This window comes from Myxocyprinus asiaticus, chromosome 39 (genome assembly GCF_019703515.2).
Source record: "Myxocyprinus asiaticus isolate MX2 ecotype Aquarium Trade chromosome 39, UBuf_Myxa_2, whole genome shotgun sequence".
In the NCBI taxonomy this organism is placed as follows: domain Eukaryota; kingdom Metazoa; phylum Chordata; class Actinopteri; order Cypriniformes; family Catostomidae; genus Myxocyprinus; species Myxocyprinus asiaticus.
Window position 1 is genome coordinate 37445074 of NC_059382.1, and position 25557 is coordinate 37470630.

A 25557-nucleotide genomic window follows, 5' to 3' on the forward strand; every position below is an offset into this window, starting at 1 on the left:
ATTTTATCCTGTTTGTTTTTCCAGCCTTCAGTCATTTTACAAGCCGCTCCACTGTCATGCTGTATCTCTTTGGATTGGTCCAACTGAGCCTTGTGACACATTAGAAGAGATCAAATTGACCATAAGCCAATCAGAATCAATATTTATTGATAAAATGCTCTCTACTTATATACCTCATTATGTGTACCATAGCATAACATAGCATGGATTTTTTTTTATTATTTTTTTTTTTTTTTTCATTAATTTTGGAGGCATTTTTTGTTTATAGTTAAAAACTGAATCTTTCTATGCTGAAAGTTTTTAAAGTGCTGCTGCAAACCTATAGTGAATGTATAACTCTAGAATCAAATCAAAACAGGCGTTTTGAAGTAATGAAATTTTAATTTTAATTTAAAGCTTGTAACTACAAATACCCCATTGGATACTGTACTGACTGGTAGGACTCATTTAGATATATGTAAGATATATTTGAAGGTAATTATTCCTCATTTGTCAGCTTGTCACGAACAGCAATTATTGTCAACAACAGTAGCTATCAACATAATATTTTCAATTAGTTTTAAACTAAAAGAAAAAAAAAATATTTAAAAAAAAAAGAGCTTTTGGGACACTTCTAATTCTCCACATATAACAAGTAAAGTGGGGAACATAAGAAGAAAGCTTTTCTACTATATATTTAGATATGTCAACAAAGCAAAAATGGCAATTACCAACTTTGGTGCCAGGCTCACCACTTCCAGTGACTTTCTCCAATTCTTCAGAATGCAGCAAATGACACTCTTTGAATGTGCAGAAGTTTCGTTCTGAATATGCAGCCAAATATACATTTAAACAAATATTTGTGTCGTATTGCAAAGTTTAGGGTACATATAAACTACTGCAATCAGATTTTATTTATTCAGATTGGAGAAAAATTAGTGCACGTTAACATTCTCAGTGTCATTTAGTTTTTAACACTGATTTCAGCTAGCAAGTATATCAATGCTGTTAAACATAGGATAGATATTATGTACATACAACACACATAAAAAGTACACTTATAGCTTTCAAGTAAAGTAAAATTATCTTCATTAGTGTACAATGCAAACAGTTCAGTTTAAAGCAGTGATTCCCAACTGGGGCTACATGTACCCCAGGGGTTTAGTGCTCAACCAAAACACATCAGTGACATTTACTGAACTACTGCCATTCTTAAAGAGACTTGTAAATAGTACAAATTATGCATGTAAACAATAAACATGTAACAATATATGCAACATAATATATGCAATTTCAAGACATATTTATTGATGGAATACATTACATTTTTAAAAAGAAGCTCAAATGTGACCAAAATGATGAAAAACTAATGAAAAAAATAAGTACAATTTGTGACGCACTCCATCCAAATGAGCTGTAGAACACAATGGGCCGTTTTTGAAAAAATTTGAAATGTGGTCACAAACTTGATTTTTTTTTTTACTGTTTTGGGTTTTCCATTGTTTTTGATAAAACAAAGTCTCAGCTTTTAAATGATGTCATTGTTGTTAAATTTAAACTATACATTTTTTTTCTACTGCTGTCAATTTAAATGGGAGTGCTATAGCATCTCTCTTCTGATCAGGGCTCCTTATTTACCTCAGGAAAGTGATCCAATGTCCATAGTTAGCTTGAAAAACTTACTCTAGAGAAAAAAATATATAGTTTGTCATGGCCAAACAAATGTTTATATATGCTTATATATGTGGGCCCAAAGCCTATTCAGGGTCCCATCAATAGGACCCTGTGACTCTAAGGGGCACCATCCCTCTTATAGGACCCTTTTGCCATGCATTTATTTGAGCCATGCATTTTTTTTGAGCCACTCTTTAACCCTATAACACTGTGCGGATCATATTTGATACATGATTTTCTAAAGCCTTTACATCATCAACATGATAAAACTTTGCTGAAAAACCTGTTGTATATGGTTTTTTACATGTCTGCTGCCTCCTGGTGAAAGTTTCTGTTTTCTTCTGGAAGTAGAAGACCTTGTCATTTCATCTCCAAAATGGCTGCTTTCATATTGTGATGATTTCGTCTTTTTAATGTGAAATCTTTGCTGGTTTTGATGGAGTAAAAGTAACAATAACATTTATATTGTTAGTGACATTTCAAAATGAGTATTTACTGAATTGAAGGAACGTGTGCTTACCTAAAATTTTGTACATTATTTTATTGAAAATTGTATATACAGTATATATATATATATATATATATATATATATATATATATATATATATATATATATATTAACAGAGCTTTGAAAATACTGATACATGATTTTTATAATTAAAGTGTGAAATGCTATTTATTTTACATATTATTCAGCTTTCTTTATCATTATAAAGATTTCATGGTCTTATATCTCATGGTTTTGTACTATTATAATGTCATCTTTCTATAACCTCCTATGATCCAGCAAACGTCAATGTAATAAAAAAATAAAAAAACATGATAATTTTTTAATATATATTTATATTGTAGTTGATGTGCTGAATTGTAATGTCATACATTTCTATTGAGCAAGGAGAGGAAGTTGGCATGGCCAAACTCCCAAACATTTGGTATCTCTGAAAAGCCTAGGGTGTTCTCTATACCCCAATATTTACTAATGTAGCAAGTATGGGATAAGAGAAACTTAAATATCAAATGTCCTATACAAAAAGGAATTGCTGTCTCAGAAGGATAATGACCTTTAGAGCCTGATGTATTAAATATGACACACACATTTTTTTTTCAAACAAACAGAAAAACATTCTTTTAATTTTGTCTGTAGACTCCAAAACAGCTTTAAAAAAATAAATAAATAAATAAATAAAAAAAAAAAAAATATATATATATATATATATATATATATATATATATATATATATATATATATATATATATATATATATATATACTGTGTATCATTTTCAGACTATTATTTCTTATGTTAGGCTTTAAAGGGTTCAGATTTATTCTTTAGGTGCTGGTGAACAAATTTTTTTAATATATATTATGATATTATTTGCTATAACTGCGTGTTTCCTCTACATTACAAATTATAATAATAAAGTAACTTGGCTTAGGTGGTTGGGAAAAATAAGATATTGGTATTTTATTTTCTAAAACAAAAATGTGTGGTACAAAAGTATTGATTAAACTAGATACATAAAGTTTGTAGAGACAAACTATAAATGTTGGTTTGACAAAAATTTGTCTGAAAGTTTCAAATAGTTTTAAACACTAAGTTTTTCCAGTTCTTAAAAAAAAGCATTCTGTCAATGTAATTTAGTCTAGAGGACTTTGCAAGCACGGCCGGTCAACCCATTTGTCAACATAGGTGAGCGCCTAGGGCGTCATCGCTTCGGGGGAGCCAATCTACCGAGCCAATAAGTACGTGTCCAATCTGTGTCGAACAAAATGCGCCCTGTATGAGGTAGGACCGCCAAATTAGGTAGGACCGGCACTGTTCGCAGGGCACTTGGATGGGAGAATAATAATGGTAGCTGTAGGGTTGTTCCAAACATAAATTCCACTAAAATAAAATGACCACTTTTTTTTAGCAACACACCTTTCAGCCCAAAGTTCTGCCAGTAGAGGGTAAAGTCTTTGCAGGGAATATGGTATAGGGATGATCACTTCTGAGTAGAACGCATTCAAATAATTTAGAAAAGATATAGCAGAACAAACAAGAACTGCCTGATCTCCACTGAGTTTGTTGGATGTAGCTTGAAAAAGTGAAAGTTAGAATTATACAGTTGGTTGGACTAATATGTACAAGACCCACCATCAAATAGCCTTAAAAATAACCACTAAAAAGTGTCTATGTTTAAAAGAATTTGGTTGGTAATTATTTATTTATTTTTTGACACAATGGTATAATCAGATTGTAGTGGTTATGACAGGTACAGTATTTTTGAATTTGAATTAGTTGATGGTGCTGGGACATTCACAGTCAAAAATGTTCAATGTGTACACTGCTTTGCAACCAATGGAGATCATTTTTGAAATTCTACATTCTAGCAATTAATATGATGTCATGTAATTGCATATAGAGTATACTAATGATACAGGATGTCACTGTTTAATATTTCATGTCAGCTACTGATTTTCAATTTTAAATATCCACAAGATTGGAACCTAAAAATTTAAATAGAATTCCACATCCAACATTTAACTTACACTATGAAAAAATTACATTGTGTTTTAAATGTCCAAACGTGAACTGTATGATTTACCTGTGATTGTCAAAAAATATTTATTACCATTTTAGACTATTTAATACTATTACTAGGTTAACATTAGGTTTATGGAGCAGGGCTCATAGATGCTGTAGGAGCCTTGTTAAATGTTTCAATTTTTAAAGAGTTTGATGAAGTTAAAATATTTCATAATATATTGCCTGTTAAAATCAATGCACGTTTACAATCCAATGTGAGTTTTTATTTTCACACTTTTCAGCATTAACAACTTAATGCATGTATGGAGACACAGCCAGCGTTGTGAGTCTTTCTCGCTCTCTTCCGGACGTCTGGACTCCCTTATTTATCCCCCTCCAGCTCTCACTGAAACACAGAACAGCTGTTAGATATAATTTCCCATAGGTGTCAATCCTTATCGTTCTCCTTTTCCAGGCATCGCTCGCCACAGACATCGCTTGGCCACGCCCACATCACCACATACACATTTTGATACATGTTTGTTTTTGTGATCATAATTAGTAGTATTTTCAAGTATTTACATTGAGTTTACATTGAAATGTATCACAAGCACTAAAATGGTACTACCTCTTTAGGAGCAGCAGCTGCTCAGCTGACGAATTTCAGTTGAGTGGTTACTTTACCATAACTGTGCAATGTGTGGTTATTATTAATCTGACTGTAAATAACAGAAAGGCATTAAAAGAGACTTGAATCGATAAAAATGGATTGCGTGGATCTCAACTTTAAAGATAATTATTAAATTTTAAAGATAATTGTCCCTAAAAGAAAACTGACCCAGGGGCCTTTGCTAGTCGTAATCCGCCCCTGCCCCCAAAAAAACACTGGTTCAGTATAGAGCGCACCAGTGCCCGCCCACTTTTTCATCAGTCTGGGTTCCGGAAGTATTTTTCCAATTCATTTTTTTGCTTTGGCTTTTCATAAAATCCCAGATAAAAGAGTTGTAAGCCATGAACCAAAACAACCAGAGGTGAATCACAACATTAGAAACTTTGTTTTGGGGCAAAAAGTATTTGAAAATCAGACAAAAAGACAAAAGTACTGTGATAAATATATACTGTGATTTATATATTATAACAAGATAAATATATAAAAATATTGCTTTTAAGTTGTTGATTATAAGTATAATTGCCAAATATTCCAATATGTACAATATATATGTAGTGTAAGGGTGAAGGGAGACCAAGTCGATAGCATCATTGACAGTGTGACATGGAAGTGGCTGACCGCTCCTGGGCTATTTTTGCTGGCTTTGTTGGACACAAAGCTTTCTCTGCTGGACCATGGGTAATGTAGTTGTTCTGCTATCAAACACGATTTTTAAACAATGAAGTTGAAATAACATAGTCTGTCTTTAAAGGTTTATGAGTAATCGTTGAAAATCAATTAATCTATGGAAAATATTAATGGGATTTATGAATACAATAAGGTCTGTGGTAAACATAACTTGAAGACACTTAGACATTATGTTCTACAACATAAATAACACACATTCATTTCCTTAAATGTGAATTTTGAAGCAGTTGTGTGTTTTAAAAAAGTATGTTGCTAACAAGTTGTGAAATAAATTCTACCCCGGTTTTCCGTTTTGTCAAGCATGTCTACTCACGTGCATATAGTTGTAGTCCTTATTTAGGTATTGTGAAGGATGCAGCAGACCACCGCGATCTGGCTCAGTCTGCTGGGACTGCACAGCGTCCAGGGCTTGACATTAACTTTTGGGCTCACTGGCCACTGTGGCTAGTGGTATTCCAAAATCGAATTTTCACTAGCCAAAATCCCCCACCCCATAAAAAGTGATAAAAGTATCTGGTGACTAACTGCATGCATCTAGCCCACATCTCCAATCTCATTTCATCAGTCAGATGCCAGGTTTGCCAACTCCTTACTTGCTTTTGTTCACGTCCAGTGGGGCTGGAGCACGTGGACTTTGAATTCAAGTAATGTTGGTGGATTCATTGAGGATGTTCTGCCTTCTGTTGCCCATCTTGGCCTGTTGGAGTTTTGCTGTTGGCCCTTGCCAGTTTCAGCGGAGAGCTCCCTGCTTGTTTGCAAGTTCATGCAATCATCTTTCTTCCGATATGATTTTATTCTACTCATCTCTGGATTTACGGCATTTGAATTCCTTGGCCCGACTGTCAGATGGAGTTTATAACTATTGCGAATTGCGCATCGCCCCCGGTATGTCCATCAAGGGTCACGCCGACATCCCTGCAGATTACCAGCTGATTCTCCTGACAACCACCACATACCAGACAAATAGTCTTCATGCCGTCACCCTCCGACTGGTGAAAGTGATGTGAAGAGGGTGTTAATTTTGATAATCTCAGCTTGCTGAATCGCACATCTTTTATTTCACCGTAAAACACAGATGTCGCCACTATTAAGATTATTTTATGCATGTTCAATATCGAACAAGTCTTTTATTCTGAATGACTTTTTTATAGCACGATCATTGGAATTTTTATTCAACACTGAGAGCTGGCTGAATCCTGGCGAACAAATGTCCCTGGGGATCTAACACCACCAGGCTGTGACTTTTTAAATTCCCCACAGACTTCAGGGTGAGGAGGTGGTGTTGCCACTTTTTTTAGAAACTTTTTTAAATGCAGAACACTACCTGTGGACATGTATTCCAGTTTTGAGGTCCAACTATTAAAGACTGATATCTTGGGTCCTGCTTTCTGTGCACTTGTGTACAGACCTCCCAGATTTAATAAGGAATTCATCCAACAATTTTTGGAATTTCTCTCTGGACTGGTGTCTCGTGGTGACAGACTCCTGATTCTTGGGTATTTTAATATTCATGTATGCTGTCCATCAAAACCTCTGGTAAATGAATTTATCTCCCTCACTGAGTTTTTAAATTTTGTACGACATGTCACTGGTCCTACTCACAATATGGGTCATACATTAGATCTTGTGTTATCTTATGTTTTTTCTGTATCCAACTTAGAGGTCTTAGATATTGGCATTTCTGACCATTATTCAATAATTTTTGAGTCTGTCTCTACTTGTCCTCTACCTACTTTTTCTGAGCCCTTACGTCACTCCCGGTCCATTCACTCATCTACTTCCAATCTTTTTTCAGAATTTTATCAAATGCATTTTACAGATGATGTCTTAGCTGGACTCGAACTGAATCATTGGTTGAAGCTTTTAATAAATCTTGTACTTTTACACTTGATAATGTCGCTCCACTCAAGCCAAGGAGAGTTAAGGGTGTTTCACAGCCTTGGTTAAATGATGTCACCCACGCTCTCAGACAAGAGTGCAGAAAAGCAGAGCTAAGTGGAGACAAGCTTCTGGTCTCTTATGACATTTTAAAGGAGTGTTTAACTATCAGAAAGCTGTAAAGGAAGTGAAAGCTAAGTTTTTCTCCACATTAATCTCTGATAACGCAAACCGACCAAAACTATTGTTCAAAACAATTGATTCTGTTTTAAACCCAACTAGAAATGCTCTTCTGGACGCCAACCAAGAGACCTGTGAAACATTTTTAAACTTCTTTACTCACAAAATTGAGCAGATTAAAGGTGCGATTGTACCTGCACAATTTGATCAACCACTAATTCCTTCCCCGTCCAGCTCCCTGACTCACTTTCAACCAGTTTCGTCAGCACAGTTAGCAGATGTAGTCTCCAAGATGAAGTGTTCCAGTTACAAGCTGGATAGTCTTTCTCCATGCCTTCTTAAAGAAGTTTTCGTGACTATCAGTTCCAGTGTGACAGCTATAATTAACAGCTCATTAGCAAGTGGAGTTGTTCCAAGTAGTTTTAAACATGTAATTCTACATCCTTTGTTAAAAAAACCATTTTTGGATCTGGCAGTACACAACAATTACAGACCAATCTCCAAGCTGCCTCTTATTTCCAAGATTTTGAAGAGAGTTGTTTATTCACAGCTCTACTCCTATCTAAATACATTGAACATTTTAGAAACATTTCAGTCTGGTTTCAGACCCTTGCACAGCACTGAATCTGCATTGTTGAAGGTCACTAATTATATTTTTCTCTCCGTGGATTCAGGTTCACCTGTCGTCTTAGTTTTATTAGATCTCAGTGCCACGTTCGACACTATCGACCATAATATTCTTCTCAATTGTCTAGAATGTATGGTTGGCATCCATGGTATGGCCCTCCAGTGGTTTACCTCCTATCTAAAAGAAAGGATGTTCTCTGTAAATGTAGATCATTTTTCTTCTACGTCAGCTCAGTTACAGCATATCGTATCACTGTTATGCTGACGATTCCCAATTTTATTTCCCAGTGAGTGTAGACAAGAATTGTTCATCTGAGTATGCCCTAAATTGCTTCAAAGATATTAAACACTGGCTGGCAAACAATTTTTTACAGTTAAATGAAAGCAAAACCGAAGTTCTAATTTTAGGTTCCTCCACTGACTTGACGATGCCATTAGCCTGGGGGTGCTCATACTTTTTCTTGCCATTGTACATGTAGTGCCAATGTTTTAATACAATCCCTAGGAGCACTGTGTAAATATTTTCCCATGAGTGCACAGGCATCTGATGCAGGTGAGTCAAGTCAGTGTCAGTATTTTATTTATATGTATATGCATTATTTAATATATATTAAATAATGCACATTAAGAAAAAAATCAGGTAAAATTAATTAAAATATGAGGTATCAGCACATTGAAAAAGAGCAGGTTTACTGTCTTGATAGCTATAAAAGTTAGAATTGTTTAGAAATACTGCCTGATTTTTTTTTCAGAAATTGTGACTAATAGAGGAATTCCTGGTGAATAACTACACTACCCATGGTCCTAAAGTGAAGCCATTCACCAAGCCACGTCATTCAAAAGTCTGATCTCTGACCATAAGGCATTCCATTGCCAGATGCTTGGAAGATGATGTGTGAGGAAACAAAACTGCAACGCTCCCGTTAGCTTAGCAGGTGTTAGAGATGTCTCCTAGCAGCCCAATTTATAAACAATGCAGCAACGCTAGCATTTGTGCTACAGGTGTACGATTATCAAAAGAGAGTACAATTTACCATGTGAATTACCAAGTTAATGTTTATCTCTTACTTTTTACATCACCCTGGGTGCCGAGATGTTTGTGTAATGTCACGCACCATCTCGGTGAAATCGGAATTGAAGATTTCTGCACGAGTTTCCAAGTTGGAATTCCGACTTTAAGTGGCATTGCACTTTTCCAAGTAGAAGTTGGAAATTCTGACTTTCTGATTCTGAGTTGAATGGAATGCAACAAAATGCTGCGTTCCAGACAACTTGTAATTCTGAATTTTCCCACCTCCTACTTGAAAATAATGACTGGAAAGCCACTCAAAGTCAGACATCCGACTTGTGAAGTTGGGGTAGATTGATCAACCCCGACCTCAGCGAGATGCGTCATTTGATGTTATCTCCAATATGACGGCAACCAACGAGCACTAAGTGGAGCTGGGATTTGTGAAACATAAAAACAAACTTTGAAGTATTTTCACAGCATGAAATTAATTAACATGCAATATGCAATAGATATACAAGATGATATTAAGAATGATTGTTTGTGAAACAACTCATGCCTAAGCTTTCACCTATTTTACTTTTGAAATAGATACTATAGCCAGCTAGCTAGTACCTGGAATAATGTGCATTGGGAATGTGTACATGTGATGTGACATGTGACTGACTGGAATGCATTGAGACTGAAAGTGGGACATTTCAACTCGGGTATTCCCACCTTCAACTTCGTCTGGAACGCAAAGCGCGCCAAACAAATGCTGCAGAAACCGCCCACTTTCATAACAAGGCGCACCAAATCGACCTCCAACACTCTCAAACTACTTATATATTTGTAAATATCTGAATATTTTGCAATACAATTAAAACATACTGTTTCTATACTTATAATAAACAATTCAAATTTAATAGTTTAATATTTTACCATCGTCGCTTATTCAATTACGTCATTCGCATTGATTCATGGGATTGTAGTTCATGCCTTTATGAAAGACGGTAAGTACACAGTCTTGTACTTGTCTTTTTGTCCGATTTCAGTTTTCAAAAGTTTTTTTTTTTGCCTCGAATCAAAGTTTTTAATGTTGAGATTCACCTCGGAGATAGTTGGTTTGGTTCATGGACCTCTTTTATGAAGGAGTTTATGAAAGGCCTGTGGAAAAAATGAAAGAGAAAAATACGTCCGGAACCCAGAGTTCTGAAAAAGTGGGCGGGCTCTTGAAGATGGCTCCGACCTCGACTGCAGCCTGATTGGCTGCTTAAGCATTTGTTTGCTTTGTAGAGGAATCATGCGAAACACAATGGGACGAGATGTTTAAGAAGTTACACTCATCGTTTGCCTAACTTCATCTACTTAACTACATACGGCATCCATTCATACTTAAAAGTCTTTCATTTAACTATTCAAAGTCTGTTAGAATGTGTACTTCTTGAGATATAAGCTGCTTTCTTTTTCGACCAGTCGAAAGTTGGATTAGTGTGATCAGAGTTTGTAGACAGAAGTAATGGCGATAGCGCATGCCGCTACGGAGTATGTGTTCACGGATTTCGTGCTTAAGGAGTCCGCGTCAGAGAACCGGTATAAGGGCATTCGGTTAGATCTGGCGCTGGATAAGATGGTCACCTGTATCGCGGTCGGTCTGCCGCTTCTTCTCATTTCTCTTGCCTTCGCCCAGGAAGTGTCTGTCGGTATGTTGTTATTCACACACACACTCTTGAGATCAAGCACACGAGTCATATTGTTGTCTTCTGTTTACTTTCAGTGTTTGAAGCTTCACAGAAACTATTTTCTACATTTATGTTTATGTTAACCTATTCATGTCGGGAACAGAAACGCACATGACCTGACTGAACTCTAAACAAGGCAATAAATGACTCCAGGAAAGCACTGTGATTGACCGCTGTCACTCAGAATGTTCAAGAAAAGCATTCGTTGTCATATTTATTCTAACACTATATTTGTTGTACATTTAGGTTGGTGTTTTTTCTAATTATTATAAGAGATCCAGCTTCCATAAGAATTACATAGTACCTGTATGGCAATAAAGTATTCCACTGATTACAGGAACACCCCAGACCAACCATTCTCAAAACTAGATAGAATACCCAGCCTAACTAATTAAATGCTCAAAAATAACAGTCTTACAACCTTGTCATGTAACCTACTGGACCGGTTTGCAGAGTGGAAGTTTTTGTCATAGCCTAGAAATATATCCAATCCAATGAATCCATATACACTAACCGAGCACTTTATTATTAACACTATGGCCCTTATAAGTGCCCGACGTGGTCTTCTGCTGTTGTAGCCCATCCGCCTCAAGGTTCGACATGTTTTGCAAGGTAAGGTGTTATTCTTCTTACTGCAATTGTACAGAGGGGTTATCTGTAGCCTTTCTCTGTTGACCCCTCTCATCAACAAGGTATTTCTGTCCGCAGAACTGCCGCTCACTGGATGTTTTTTGTTTCTGGTTCCATTCTGAGTAAATTCTAGAGACTGTTGTGTATGAAAATCCCAGGAGATCAGCAGTTCCAGAAATACTCAAACCAGCCCATCTGGCACCAACAATCATGCCACGGTCCAAATCACTGAGATCACATTTTTTTCCCCCTATTCCGATGGTTGATGTGAACATCTGCAGGATTTTTTATAGGTGTATAGGTGTACAGGCGTTCCTAATAAAGTGTTCGGTGAGTGTATCTGCTAGTGAAACAAATGCAAAAATGTCCCTCCCACCTTGCTTTCTCTCTTTACGCAAAGGTGCAAAGATGTGGCACGTGTCATAGGATTTAAAATATGGCTGCAGAATGTGCCTAGACCTATTCACAAATTACTGGGTGCTTCTTAAATACTCAAAATGATGCTTCCTTACATCCATGCTCCTCCATCCATCCTGTGACCTTAAAAACGATGCAGCAATTTTCCAATTGCACTTTGAGGAGGTGAGTAGGATCACATACTTCAGCAGGGCATCGTGCTTTATCAAGATTTATCTGGAATATATTAAAGCAAGGGTCTTCAACAGGGGGTCCGCGGATTATTGTTTGATCCACCATTGGTGGCATTTGTAATAATTGCACACGAGTGACAGCGAGAGACAGGAGTATGAATTATCAACATGTTGAAGTCCTTCGCAGCTGCATGCCAAATCTTAGTGTGACTAAAGCGCTAGTCAGCAGAAGCACACAGCCCGGACAACCCTTTACACGACCACCGCTCATCACGAGGTTCAGCTGCGCTGCAGTGGAGGGTCGTGTGAGTAAACACATCTGCTTTGCATTGGTCACGCTGTGCGGTTGAGCGTATGACAGCCTGCTTTCAGAACAATAGCGTACTTGCCTGTTGTAAATAAATAGTTACCACTGAGATTATCAAGATGGCATACAGGGTCCTTAACGTTCCACACACACAAGACAGTGACTCTCAAATCAACATAATTCAAGGTGCACTCAGTCATTGTTTTCCTCATTACAATTTTTTACTCACTGAAATCAACAGTCATTTTAAAATGTGTATAAAATCGATCACTCACACGAGATGAAGACTCCATTTTAGTAACCTTATAAAAGTTGTTTTATTCTGCATGGACAGGGTCGGTCTGTCTGTATATCTATATGTCTATCTATCTGTCTATCTATATATCTGTCTATCTGTCTGTCTTTTTCTTTCTTTTTGGAGGAGGTTTGGCACAGGGATTTACAGGGGAATTTAAAAAGGTCTCTTCATGTCAAAAATGTTGCAGAAATGAAAAAATAATGGCTGATATTGGCGGGTTATATCGATGGTTATAGCCAATGGTTTTAATTTGGCCGATATATCAGTGCATTCCTACAGATAATATTTTCATTTCTTTTGTCTTTAGAATACTAACAAAAGAAAAGTTAACCATTTATATTGTCATTGTAATAAAAATGTTTCATAATAATTTTCTTTATTTTTTTTCTCTGGTCTTTATACACATAAATATATAGCAGCCGTCATATATTTTAGGGGGTCCCTCGCAAGGTGATTGTAATATTTGGGGGCCCTTGGCATCAAAAAATAAAAAAAAACCCTGCCATATGCCTTGCCTCCACAAGGCTCAATTTTGCACGTTCGTGTACATGATAATTTTTGTAACTTTGAGCACACAGTGCTCAAATTGAATTTTAGAAAAGGGCCAGGGCTGCGTAAAACTATTGCAAATCATGTTAACAGAACAATGTTTTCACTGTGAAATTACATGCTGCAGCTTCTCAGTTTTTCTCGATCTTATATCGATTCTCTTGGCCTGTCATCCAATGTTTGCCGATACCTCAAAGTCTGCTGCTAAACGATTTCGATTTGATTCGATTCAGGGCCCTGCTATCGATATTCTGGTATTATGTGCATATTTTACACAATCAATGCCCTTAAATGCAACCAAAATATTATTTGAATATTTTGAGCTCTCTGAAAAGTGCAAATTTAGTATCCACATTGGGACATCCACAACAAAATAAGGTACTTCAGATGTTGAAAAAAATTATACAGTCAATGATCCTGTCACTGGAGCTCGCGATTTGCGGGAAGCCCGGTTGACGCATGTGCACGCCGGATGGATAGCAGAGCACAATTTGGCTTCAAAGACCCCGTGCACATCCTTGTCCCACATGAAAAGCATATTTAGCGCTCATAAATTCAAATGAATGTAATAAGTTTGCTTCATTACCTGACGGAAATGCGTATGGACGTGGCTGACATGAGTATTAAAGGTACATCTTAAAAAAATTTCTATATCGATATTTACGCATTGCATCGATAACATTGGATTGTTGGTTATTGAATCTACACATCAACACACTTACTAACATTTATCCCAGTTAACTGTAACACAATTTTTCATTACAACTGAGGAAGTTGTAGCCAAGAAAACCACGGATAGTTGGAAACAAGTAATGGGTATGTAAGTACGTTGAATTGGATTAAACTGAAAAATAAGCTGTAATCAAACGATTGATGATCACTTGTGTGTGACATTATTTTTTATATTATTATCTGTATAATTTTTTTCAACATCTGAAGTACCTTATTTTAATGTGGATACTAAAATTGCACTTTTCAGAGAGCTCAATAAAATATTCAAATTATATTTTGGTTGCATTTGAGGGCAAAAAAACAAAAATGATTGCAAAATAGGCACATAATATCGGAATATCGATCGTAGGGCCCTGAATCGAATCAAATTGTATCGCAGCAGACTTTGAAGTATCGGCAAATATCGGATCGTAGACCAAGAGAATCGATATAAGATCGTATCATGATGAAACGTCTGATTTACACCCCTAGTTTATAATGGCAGTTTTGGTTTTCTGTGTAAAATAAGGCCTGGGTTAAACATTAATTGAAATTACGTGGACGTTTTGTTCTACAACATAAATTACACGCTTTCTTACCTCAAAAGTGAATTTTGAAGCAGCTGTAGGTTTTTTGTTTCAATGCATCTTTAAAATTCACATTTGATGTATAACTGTGTGTAATTAATTTTTGAAGAACAAAATGTCCAAGTATCTTATTTTACTCATAAATCCAAAACTGCCATTATAAAAACCCATAGGAAAATCCAGTGAACCCATGGCTCGAAAATGCGTCTTTGGACTGCCACCTGAACAGCTCTGTAGAAAGACTGTTCTCTCTTGTTTTCTCTTTCTTGTCTAGAAAGACAAGTATTTGTCCACTATATTTTGTACACTAATAAAGGTCTAAACAATACACTTAAATTTGATTTTTATTAAACATTTATTTGAATGGTTTATTTTATACTGTAAATTTTTTTTTTTTTTATTAATGTGATTTTTAAATTTAATTGGTGTTCATAAAATTATTTTACTTGTAACTAGGTCATCATCTTGTTGACTAGGCTTCAAAATATAAACACTAGAATCTTAACTGCTTGAGTTTAGCCACAAACAGACAGTGTAAATAGTCTATTGTTTAAAGGAATAGTTCACTTCCAGTAGTTTCACTTCCACGCCCATCAATAATCAAGCACTTAAGGCCGGGGAATAGGCCTACTTCGTTTTTGTGCGTTCTGGATTGGATCGTGACAGGTCGACCGTGTTGCCTTTCACAGCGCTACAAGTGTATTTAGATTTCAGAACAAATGACTCCCATGAGCTGGTTCTTTTGAACCTTCAGCATGTCCGGTATAGTATCAATCTTATACTGATGTGCAAGGAATGAATGTCCAACTTGAAATAAAATAAGTACTGTTAAAGTCTCACAAGCCTGAAGTACAACATTAGACTACATAACACAGTCTATAAACTGTCTCTGGAACTGTAACTGTTGTGTTACTTCAGATCTGTGAGACTTTAATCAAGCAGTGCAGTTACTGACTGGTGTTTCATATGACAATGTGTTGTTAAAGATGCACAAGTTTTGTTGTAATAAGTGGAATTTTATAAAAGAATGAATGAATTATGTATGCAATCACATGTCTTGTTTGGCTAGATGTTTTAATTAAAATATACTTAGGATCAATAATTGGATTGCAAATTATGTCTCAAAGTCTGCAAACACACCTTTTACAATAATTGTTTTGAATTTATTTCTGATTTGTTAAATCTGCTCTGTAGAAATCAGAAATTCTCTTCATTTGACCTGTAAGAATTGGATTTCTCATTTCCAAATAATTCTTCCTCAAAAGTACTAAAACAATTACTGGAATCGTTAAGAGGAATCAGAACCGGAATCATTACATTTCTCATGATTCCCATTCCTGCCAAAGTATATTTCAGCCTTTAATGGTAAGATTTGGGTACTTGATGCTGGTCTTAACTCAGTGAAGTCCAGTGTTACCTAAAGCTAAAATTTAGTGATAGTTTCAGAATCATGATGTTGACCTGACCTAAAACACTGAAACAGACCTTTTGCTTGTGTTCTTCCTCTAAAATTAGATTTAAAAAGATGAAACGGCACTTTCATTTAAGTCCTCTTTTCCTATTAAGACAAAAAGGAAAGAATGGCATGAATAATTTAAGGGATAGCAGGCAAATGGAAACAGTAGCTTGTAAAAAACAAAACAAGGATGACACAAACACACACACACACTACTCTCCTTCTAAAAATTCTGATTTTAATATCTTCAGGTACGCAGATTAGCTGTTTCTCCCCCACAAAGTTCTCGTGGCGTCAGGCTGGTTATGTGGATTCATATTGCTGGGCGGCCGTACAAACACAGGACACAGGAGGCCTGCCACTGTGGCTGCATAAGGTAAACACACACACACACACACAAACATGTTCACACATGCTTTAACTTGTGCTTTAACTGGGTTGTCTAGGGCCCTATGAAATCGATAAAATTTTTTCCCCAAATTCTGTGTTTTCTGTTTTATTTTTTCTAAATTCTGTGTTTTAAAGTTTAAATAAAATTTTACCATAAAAAAAAAAAAAACTGTCTAATTAAATGAATTCATATTTTAAATAAAATAAAAACAGAACAATTACTTTTCAACATACCATTGCATAATTTTTATCAAATGAAGTGCTTGCAGATCCTCACAGCACAGTCCAAAACACAACACTGGAGTTACTTTTTATATAAATATATATAGTCTGCATGTGCTGTGCACTTCACAGTGAATAAGTGCTCTGCTCCTTGTCATCTACACACACACATGCGTGCAGAGCGTGCACAATGCTTATGAGGTTTTATCATTGTATGAGTGGCCTGCTTCATACAATCATTTTGAAGCGCCTACCACTTGCAGACTGTATTTTTATTTATTTATTTAAATCTCAGCCTTTTGTGGTTTAATTGCTAGGGCATATCATGATTTTACCTTGATAAATTGTGCATTAGTACATTAATTTGATCCAAAATACAAATTGGGCAAATGTTTTTTTTAGCATACTCTAATATTTTGTTGGACCGCCTTTAGCTTTGATTATGGCACGCATTCGTTGCGGTATCGTCACAACATTTATTTCCATCCGGAGTTGCATTAATTTTTGGCCAAGATCTTGGATTGATTACGGGAGAGTTGAACCACTCCGTAAAGTCTTCTCCAGCACATCCCAAAGACTTTCAATAGGGTTAAGGTCAGGACTCTGGTGGCCAATTCATGTATGAAAATGATTCCTCAAATTTGAGCATGTTGAATCTCGGCATTGTCGTCCTGGAATATGCCTGTGCCATTAGGGAAGACAAAATCAACTGATGGGATAATATGGTCATTCAATACATTCAGGTAGTAAGCTGACTTCATTTTATTGCTGCATAACGTTGCTGAGCCTAGACCTGACCAATTGAAGCAACCCCAGATCATAACACTGCCTCCAGAGGCTCTATGCATGACGGGTGCATCACTTCATGTGCTTCCCTTCTTACCCTGATGCACCCATCGCTTTGGAATATAGTAAATCTGGACTCATCAGGCCACATGACCTTTTTCCATTGCTCCACAGTCCAATCTTTACATTCCCTAGCAAATTGAAGTTGTTTCTTCTGATTAGCCTCACTAACAAGTAGGGTTGCAAAATTCTGGGAATTTTTAAAGTTGGGAATATATGGGAATTAATGGGAATAAACTGGAAATTTGCAAAATTGCAAGTTAGCCTATAACAGGGAACTTTAATGTAGTTGAAAAAAAAAAAAAAACACATCCTGCAGCATAATCTTGGTTAAAACAACCAGATTTAAAGCAAATTCAGTTGAATTTCTACCCTGTGCATTCCTCAATCACATGCACACAGCACACTACTTACTGCAGGCTGCTTACTACAGCAGGACTATTGAAGCCACACTACTGCATTTGAGCCCAAGGACTACATCCAGTCAAGTACGTTTTGATGATATTACTAGGGTAAATATATTTGATCTATGGTATTAAAGTTTAACTAGCAAATACTAAATCAAAATGTGTTTATACAGTAGCTAGCTAGCCAGTAAATCAGATATGCTAAATCTAAGCTAGCTAACACCATTTCATTGACAATTTAAGAGGCTAGCTATCATGGTGCTAGCTAGCTCAACTGTGATGCTGTTCCTTCTGCCTTCTGCTAGCCAGTTTTCTGTTATCATACAAGAACGTAGGTTATAGTTTGATTTAGCATGCTGATTGAGGAGTGTTCATCTATTCATCTAGCCTATTTCTATTCATTTGTCCAGCATCAGTTGTAAAATATTTTTACCATTCCAGAATATTCCAATTGTTTAACTAACTATTTATATATCTGTGCATGGCATTGCATTAGTGTTTTTTTACAAGCTTTTTTCTAATCTTTTTCTACAGAACAATGCCACATGCGCCATCTGATGTGTGGATAAATTTCACCTCAGCCAATGTAGACGGAAAGGCTGTGTACATTTGCAAAGACCTATGTTAAGAATGCCACAAAGATGCAGCAGCATATAGCCAAGTGCCCAAAGTTTTTTCCAATATTTCCAAAATTCCACAGCTTAACTTCCCATGGAAAGTTTCCGGAAATTTACCGAAAATTTTCCGCCCCTTTGCAACCCTACTAACAAGTGGCTTTCTTTTGGCCACACAGCTGTTTAGTTCCAATCCTGTAAGTTCTCGTCACATTGTGCATGTTGAAATGCTCACTTACACTATTAAACATATCCGTGAGTTCTACTGTCGATTTTTTTTTTACGATGTGACTTCAAGCATTTTAGTGATATCCGATCACGATCATTCAAAAAAATTTTCAGACCACATTTCATCCACGAAGCTGATGGTTCAACAATATCCTTCCAGGTTTTAATAATGCGTTGGACAGTTCTTAACCCAATTCTAGTGATTTCAGCAATCTTCTTGGTTGTTTTCTTTGCTTGATGCAGGTGAATAATTTGCCCCTTCTGAAACACAGTAACATCTTTTCCACAACCACGGGATACGCATTCTGACATGGTTAAGAAATGAGAAGCTACACACTGCATCAGTTAGGGTTAAAAGAATTGTTGCCAGCTGAAACATATTAATCACTGCAATAATGATCCAATCATAAACTCTTAAGGATCTGCTTATTTAAATCCAAACGGCGGCGACTTTTTGGCCAGGCAGTGTGAGTAAAATTCCGTGACATTTTGTATTTTATACTTAATTCTGTTTTTATGACTGGATTCTGCGATTTGGCCTGTGTTCTCCACATCAGCTGAAATTATAGGGCCCTAGTTGTCTATTTCTTGTGGTATGGCACCCTTTACTTCACAACTTAATTAAAACAGGGAGCAATGTGGACTTCTTTGAGTGCAGGTTTTGGGCAATCCATTTGAATTAGAAAAACACTTAAGACAGGTATAAACAGGGTCCAAAATATCAATTTGTCTACTTCAATTTGAAGGTGGTCAAAACTTATGTTATTAATAAATCAATTATTAAAAGCATCAATGTATATGTCAAGGCATCTTTTAATAAATAGATAATGAAATATGTTTACATTTCTGTACATGCCAATACATACATCAATGTCCAATTGAAGAATTTAATTTATCACATTCCATTATTTATTTATTTATTTATTTATTTATTGACACATTTCATGATGGATTTCAGTGTCTAAAATGCAAATGAAGGGGCAGATTTTAGTTACATAAATATATTCTGTACATCAGTGTCTAATTAAAGAATCAAATTTACATGTTTTTTTTAATATATATATATATATTGACACATTTCAAGATGGAACTCTGGGCGGAATGTTTTTGGAATTTTGGAATTTTTGTCCTTATTGAAACTTAGAAAACAACTAAACTGCCAACAAAATGATAAAACTTCTGTCATCATTTACTCATCCACAAGACATTTCAAACCCATATTACTTTCCTCTGTGGTATGGAGGACCAGGTGTGCATTATGGATAAATAAATCTTTCATTAAAATCATCAATATGTATGTCAAAATATTTTTCAGTGAATAAATGTCAATAAATAAATTAATTTACTGTATATGTCAAATACCTCAATGTCCAATTAAAGAATTTAATTGACATGTTATTTATTGACACATTCCATGATTTATTTATTAACATATTTGATGATGAATTTCAGCATGGGCTGAAATATTTTTAAAGCCCCAAAAGTATGGCTAGTATGTCATTCGCTTACTAACCTTTTCTGTATAAAGTTATATCCAATTTACAAACTTCATTGCCGTGATAAAATAACACCATAAACCCTAAAATGACCATAAAAACAACAGTTTAAAAAGCTTTACAGCTCAAATAATACACACGTATTGACAGAAGAATTAATGTGTGCTTTTATAAAATTATAAGCTTCACATTTTTGCCTTTTAAACCCTCCAAAAATTGGCCCCATTCACTTCTATTATAAATGCCTCACTGTAACCACGATTTTTGCTTTTTTAAAGAAAAGGAGGGACGAGTCACAATTATATTTTTGTGGTAATCAACATTTTGCCACAAATACTGTCGAATGATCTTGACTTCTGTTGAACCTGGAATATTCCTTTTAAAGAAAATGCAAAACTCATGAAGTGTGGAGACAGATGGCAAGATGCCATTAATACTTACAATTACATGAATTATTATAATATTACATTAATATTACAAAATAGCTACCAATATGTATAATAAAAGCAAAATTTATGAAGAAATGAGTGGCATTTTAGTTTTATGTGCTTGTACATGCAACACGTAATGCAATATTTACAGAAGCAGTATCTGAGCTGAATCAGCAGGTAGCATCATCACACTTCCACTGGTGTGCTTCGCACGAAATCTTTTGTGAATGAAAAGCGCTAGTATACATGAGAGGCAGCAAGATCGCTAGCAAACCTTGCAGCCCACCGTGTACTGTGTAAAACCACTCTTACAAGGCACAATCATCTTAGGAAAAATGTTTTTGGGGCAAAAATACCTTGCAATCCTTCTAACTATGCACAATTATATGGTTAATTTGATTGTTTTCATATAAAGGAAATGGAAAATCAAAATGACCTTGATATTTAGACATATAAGAGATAACTATACTATAACTGTACTGCAACAGTTTCATTCAGAACTCAAAACTTCCTCTCCAGTCTAAAAAGAGCATTATAGTTCCCACATTTCAAAACGTCTCGTTTTTAAAAAACTGTGTATTGGTGACATTACGAGACATTGCTCAGTTGTATTTACATGTCCCACAACATGGGTCATCACACCTTTGGCCCCGCCCATTGGCGTTCAGTTCGTATCGTAAACAGAGGGAGAGAGACAAACCTAGTGTTACCAACTATTCCTGAACACCAAAGGGGGCCCTTCTGGACTATTTTGAATTATTTTTTTTGCATATAACATGCATTACACAGACGACTTTGACCATTGTCATGTTTATCACGCTGCTTTTAAAAGACGCTGTGTCAAGTTACAATTCAGAAATGGAGATGCCATTCACTGCTCTGCATCTTGCTTCCATTTGTGTTAATTTTAATTGTTGGTTTGTTAACAAGCACTAGCTGGATGTCTTTGACCGTTTGGATACGTTTTTGGCATTCTGTGCCTCAGTGCACCAACGTGTGTGCATCCTGTTCATCGTGCTATGGACTGTGTATGTGTGAATATCAACATGGACTGCTTGTGAACCAGTCATAATACGATTCAAGGTTTGCAAAGGAACTGTTATTGAAGAATGGGGCAGTTGAAAACTCTTAGACCTGACCGCATAACAGTGAGTAAACAGTTTTATTCATGAATATTTCAAATGTCATGACTGTTTGATAGTTATGGTGCTGATGTGCTTGAGTACTTTGATACATTCAGATGTGTTGGATGTGCGTTGTGTATAAACGCTGAAATTTAGTTTTATAATGTTGTGGAGCTTGTTCCTCCTCTTCCGACTGAGTTTCAAATATGGCTGAATTTGAGGGGCTGCACAAGTGTAAAGGAGACACTGAGACCAAAACTGAGCATTTCAGTCAGAGGGCCAGAGACAGGGTGGAAAAGGATTATTTATTATTAAACTATGATAGTTTTGGTGCAAAAAACTTTACTAACATTATCAGTGGAAAAATAGCATTTCATGACCAATTTAACATTTTTGGGTCATGACCCACCTGTGAACCAGTGCTCTAGACACCTGACCTGTGCTCACTGGAAATACCTAAAAAAAATAAAATAAAAAAATAAATGACCCAGACATTAACATTATAGTTTACTCAAAAAGGGAAAGAAGCATTTTATTTTTTTTTTTTTTCTTGCAACACAATTTTATTTTTTTATCCAAACTGTGCTTTTGCAGACAATAAAAGTGGATGGGGACTCCAAAAGCACAAAGAAGTACCTGATAGATAGCTTGACTTGCTCAAATTTTTCTGGGAAAAACTTTATAAATTGGCATGCTGCACAATTTCTGACTGTAATTGCAGTGCGTGTGGGTAAAGTCAGATTGCTAGAGCAGGGATTAAATATGCAAATAAGTACTGCACACCTGTGTGTCAGAATCAAGTCCTGTCAGAAATACACCTGGGTAGGGTTGCACCAGCTGTGCGTAAGGTCTCGCGTAAGTTGGGACGTTAAGTTCACACTAAGGGCTTAGTAACTACTAGTTAGTTTGTAACTAAGTCATTGCTTAATTTGGTTGCACCACCTGTTCTTAAGGCAAGACTTAAGCTCTCCGTAAAGTAATGCGTAGTCACATAATATGACGTTTACCTGTATTTATCCAATAAGCAGCCTTCAAATTTGTGCACAGAAGTGTTAAAAAGCTGTGAACTTCAATTTGATCTCATTACGGTTGATGTTCAAACCTTGTTTGTTCAAGTAACTGTCAGCTGTAATAAATTAAATCCCCATTAAAATACGATACGTAATAAAAGTGCATTTGATAAATAGTATATTTGCCCTGTGTAAATAACAATAAATAGGAACTGTATCTGAAATAATTAAGGGGTGATAAATAAATACTAACACAACAGGCTGGAAAAATAGACACTTGACACTGGGCGACACATCCTGAAAACTGCACCGTTAGATCGGTTTCATGCTGAAGAGCCACTTAAAAGTACGTTTTTTTTTCTCTCTCGTAAATGTAAACAAGTGTAAATATCAACATCATAATGTATGTCGAAAGGATTGAAGCCTGTCATGCAAAGCATGAGTTCATTGATGTCATTAAATATCAGTCTGCTTTTTTATTCCATCTGTTACTCCTGGTCAGAGGCTGCCGAAAATATTTCGTTTATACATAGAGTTATGTCCTACCTAAATTTAATGGTGCAATGCTCAAATATTTAGTAGTGCGTAAATTGTGACTTAGTGCCCATTTTCGCCACAGCTAGGCTAAGTTGTAACGTACGTATAGCTGATGCAACCGGCCCCAGATGTTCCAGATGGCCAGTCCACTCCTGCTTGTGCCAATCCATAGCTGTGTCTCGTTTGGAAGGCTGCATGCTAGGTAGGATGCGTCCTTTGAAGGCTGCAGTATACCGAGCATCCTCCTTTAAACAAGTCTCGTTTAAACGAGACGGCCTTCGTAGGACAAACAGAAATGGAACGTAACATGGTTGCTATGACAGCATGCCACTCTTTAACAAGCGCGAGTGTTTTGTGTGAGAAGGGAACAAAGTCCCTTTAGAAGGGAATGTATGAGGTACATTTTAGGAGAGTTATAAAGATGTAGTGAGAAAAGAAAATAGATTTTACAGGTGTACTTTTAGTCTAATACTTTATTTTAATTATATATTAATATAATTATACATATTATATACTCCGCACCCACCTACTGAAGTACTTCAACTTGAGAATTAACATTACTTGCGTTTGAACATCATATTTACAGGCAAATTGGCATTATTATTTTATTTAAACATGAAGCAAAGAATTGTGGGTTGCGAGTGCCCACGAAGGATACACCTCATTTATCCTCTGAATTCCCGTGAAAGAAGGTCGCATTCAAAGGCTGCATTCGAAGTGTCCTACTTGATTTTATGAAACGAGAGGTATGCGGCCGACAAATGCGACCTCCGGAGGACGTAGCCTTCCAAACGAGAGACAGCCATGTTTGTGCACGTATTGGTATGTGTGTGGCTGCTTAAACTTAAATAATTTCATTTTCATCTCCAACTGAGGGTGACCTAAGTACTGGACATTTTAGTGTGATAACTGGTCACCCTTAAGCCAGACTCATTCATTCAGGGTAATTGTTCTTCCATTTGTAAACTCTCAAGTCCTTCTGTCTGCTAAATTGCAAGTGACATATATAGTTTCAGTAGGGGGCAGTTCAGATACATGGTTGATACAAGGGTGAGCAAAATAATTGGTACGATTTATTAAGGGTTTAACTTCGAAGCAGTCACAATTATGACACAGAGGCGTTCCATAAAGTTAATTGATTGGTGTGTCAGCGATTAAAAGAGTTATTTTAGCCACTTAATGAAGTCCCAAAGGTGCCACATATTTGCTGTACCATACCAAATAGATGGCACACCTAAGGCTGAAATACAAAACAATATATAAATTGTCTGTACTTTTAAGTGCTTCGGGCTGAATTAATTGCAGAACTTTTAATACTTAGGGTTTAAAAAAAAATCCCTAACCACATTGTTTGAGGAATATAAATACAGCGCTAATTTGCAAGCAGTGTTATTACTGCATATGCCAGTATTGTATCAGCAAAGAGTGACGTTGGTTTCAAATCATACTATAAGTTTGCTGACAAGGATAGATGGTGCACTTTCGAGAGTTGTTGCTAAATGGTCTAAAATCTCCGGTAGGGACTGAAATGTGTTTAACTCTCCCTTAATAATTGGTTCTGGCTCTTACTCTCAAAAATTAAAGTTAATTAATAACTACATTTTCATTCCAGTTGGCTGGATTCCTCTATAGATTTGGAGTCTAGCCCTGCCTCATTAGAACTAAAGTTTGTTAGTGCTTCAATTTCTAGACTGACAGTAAATTTCAGGAAATGTGGAGTACACATTTTACTTTTCTGAAGTTTAAGGAGATGCAAAAGGCAAGATAAGAACACATAGTATCATTTAAACTTTTTATTTTATTTTATTTTTTACATGTTACTTAAAGGTGATGTCATTTTTTTCAATGGCAAAGGTATAGTTCATCCCCAAATTATACAATGCATCTGGAAAGTATTCACAGCGCTTCACTTTTTCCACATTTTGTTATGTTACAGCCTTATTCCAGAATGGATTAAATTCATTATTTTCCTCAAAATTCCACAAACAATACCCCATAATGACAACGTGAAGTTTGTTTGAAATCTTTGCAAATTTATTAAAAATAAAAAATGGGGAAAAAAATCACATGTACATAAGTATTCACAGCCTTTGCTCAATACTTTGTTGAAGCACCTTTGGCACCAATTACAGCCTCAAGTCTTTTTGAGTATGATGCTACAAGTTTGGCACACCTATTTTTGGGCA

At 36.0% G+C, this 25557-nt stretch overlaps 1 protein-coding gene across 1 annotated transcript in view; it reads left to right on the forward strand.

Annotated features, from left to right (window-relative positions):
* Window positions 1-10490: 10490 nt before the first annotated feature.
* The window catches only part of panx1a (pannexin 1a), a 33029-nt gene continuing 17962 nt past the window's right edge, over window positions 10491-25557 (forward strand). The window contains exons 1-2 of the mRNA XM_051678541.1: window positions 10491-10899; window positions 16318-16442. Of these exons, the coding sequence (XP_051534501.1) occupies window positions 10716-10899; window positions 16318-16442 (309 nt within the window). The 5' untranslated portion in view covers window positions 10491-10715. The remainder of the gene's footprint in view (window positions 10900-16317; window positions 16443-25557) is intronic.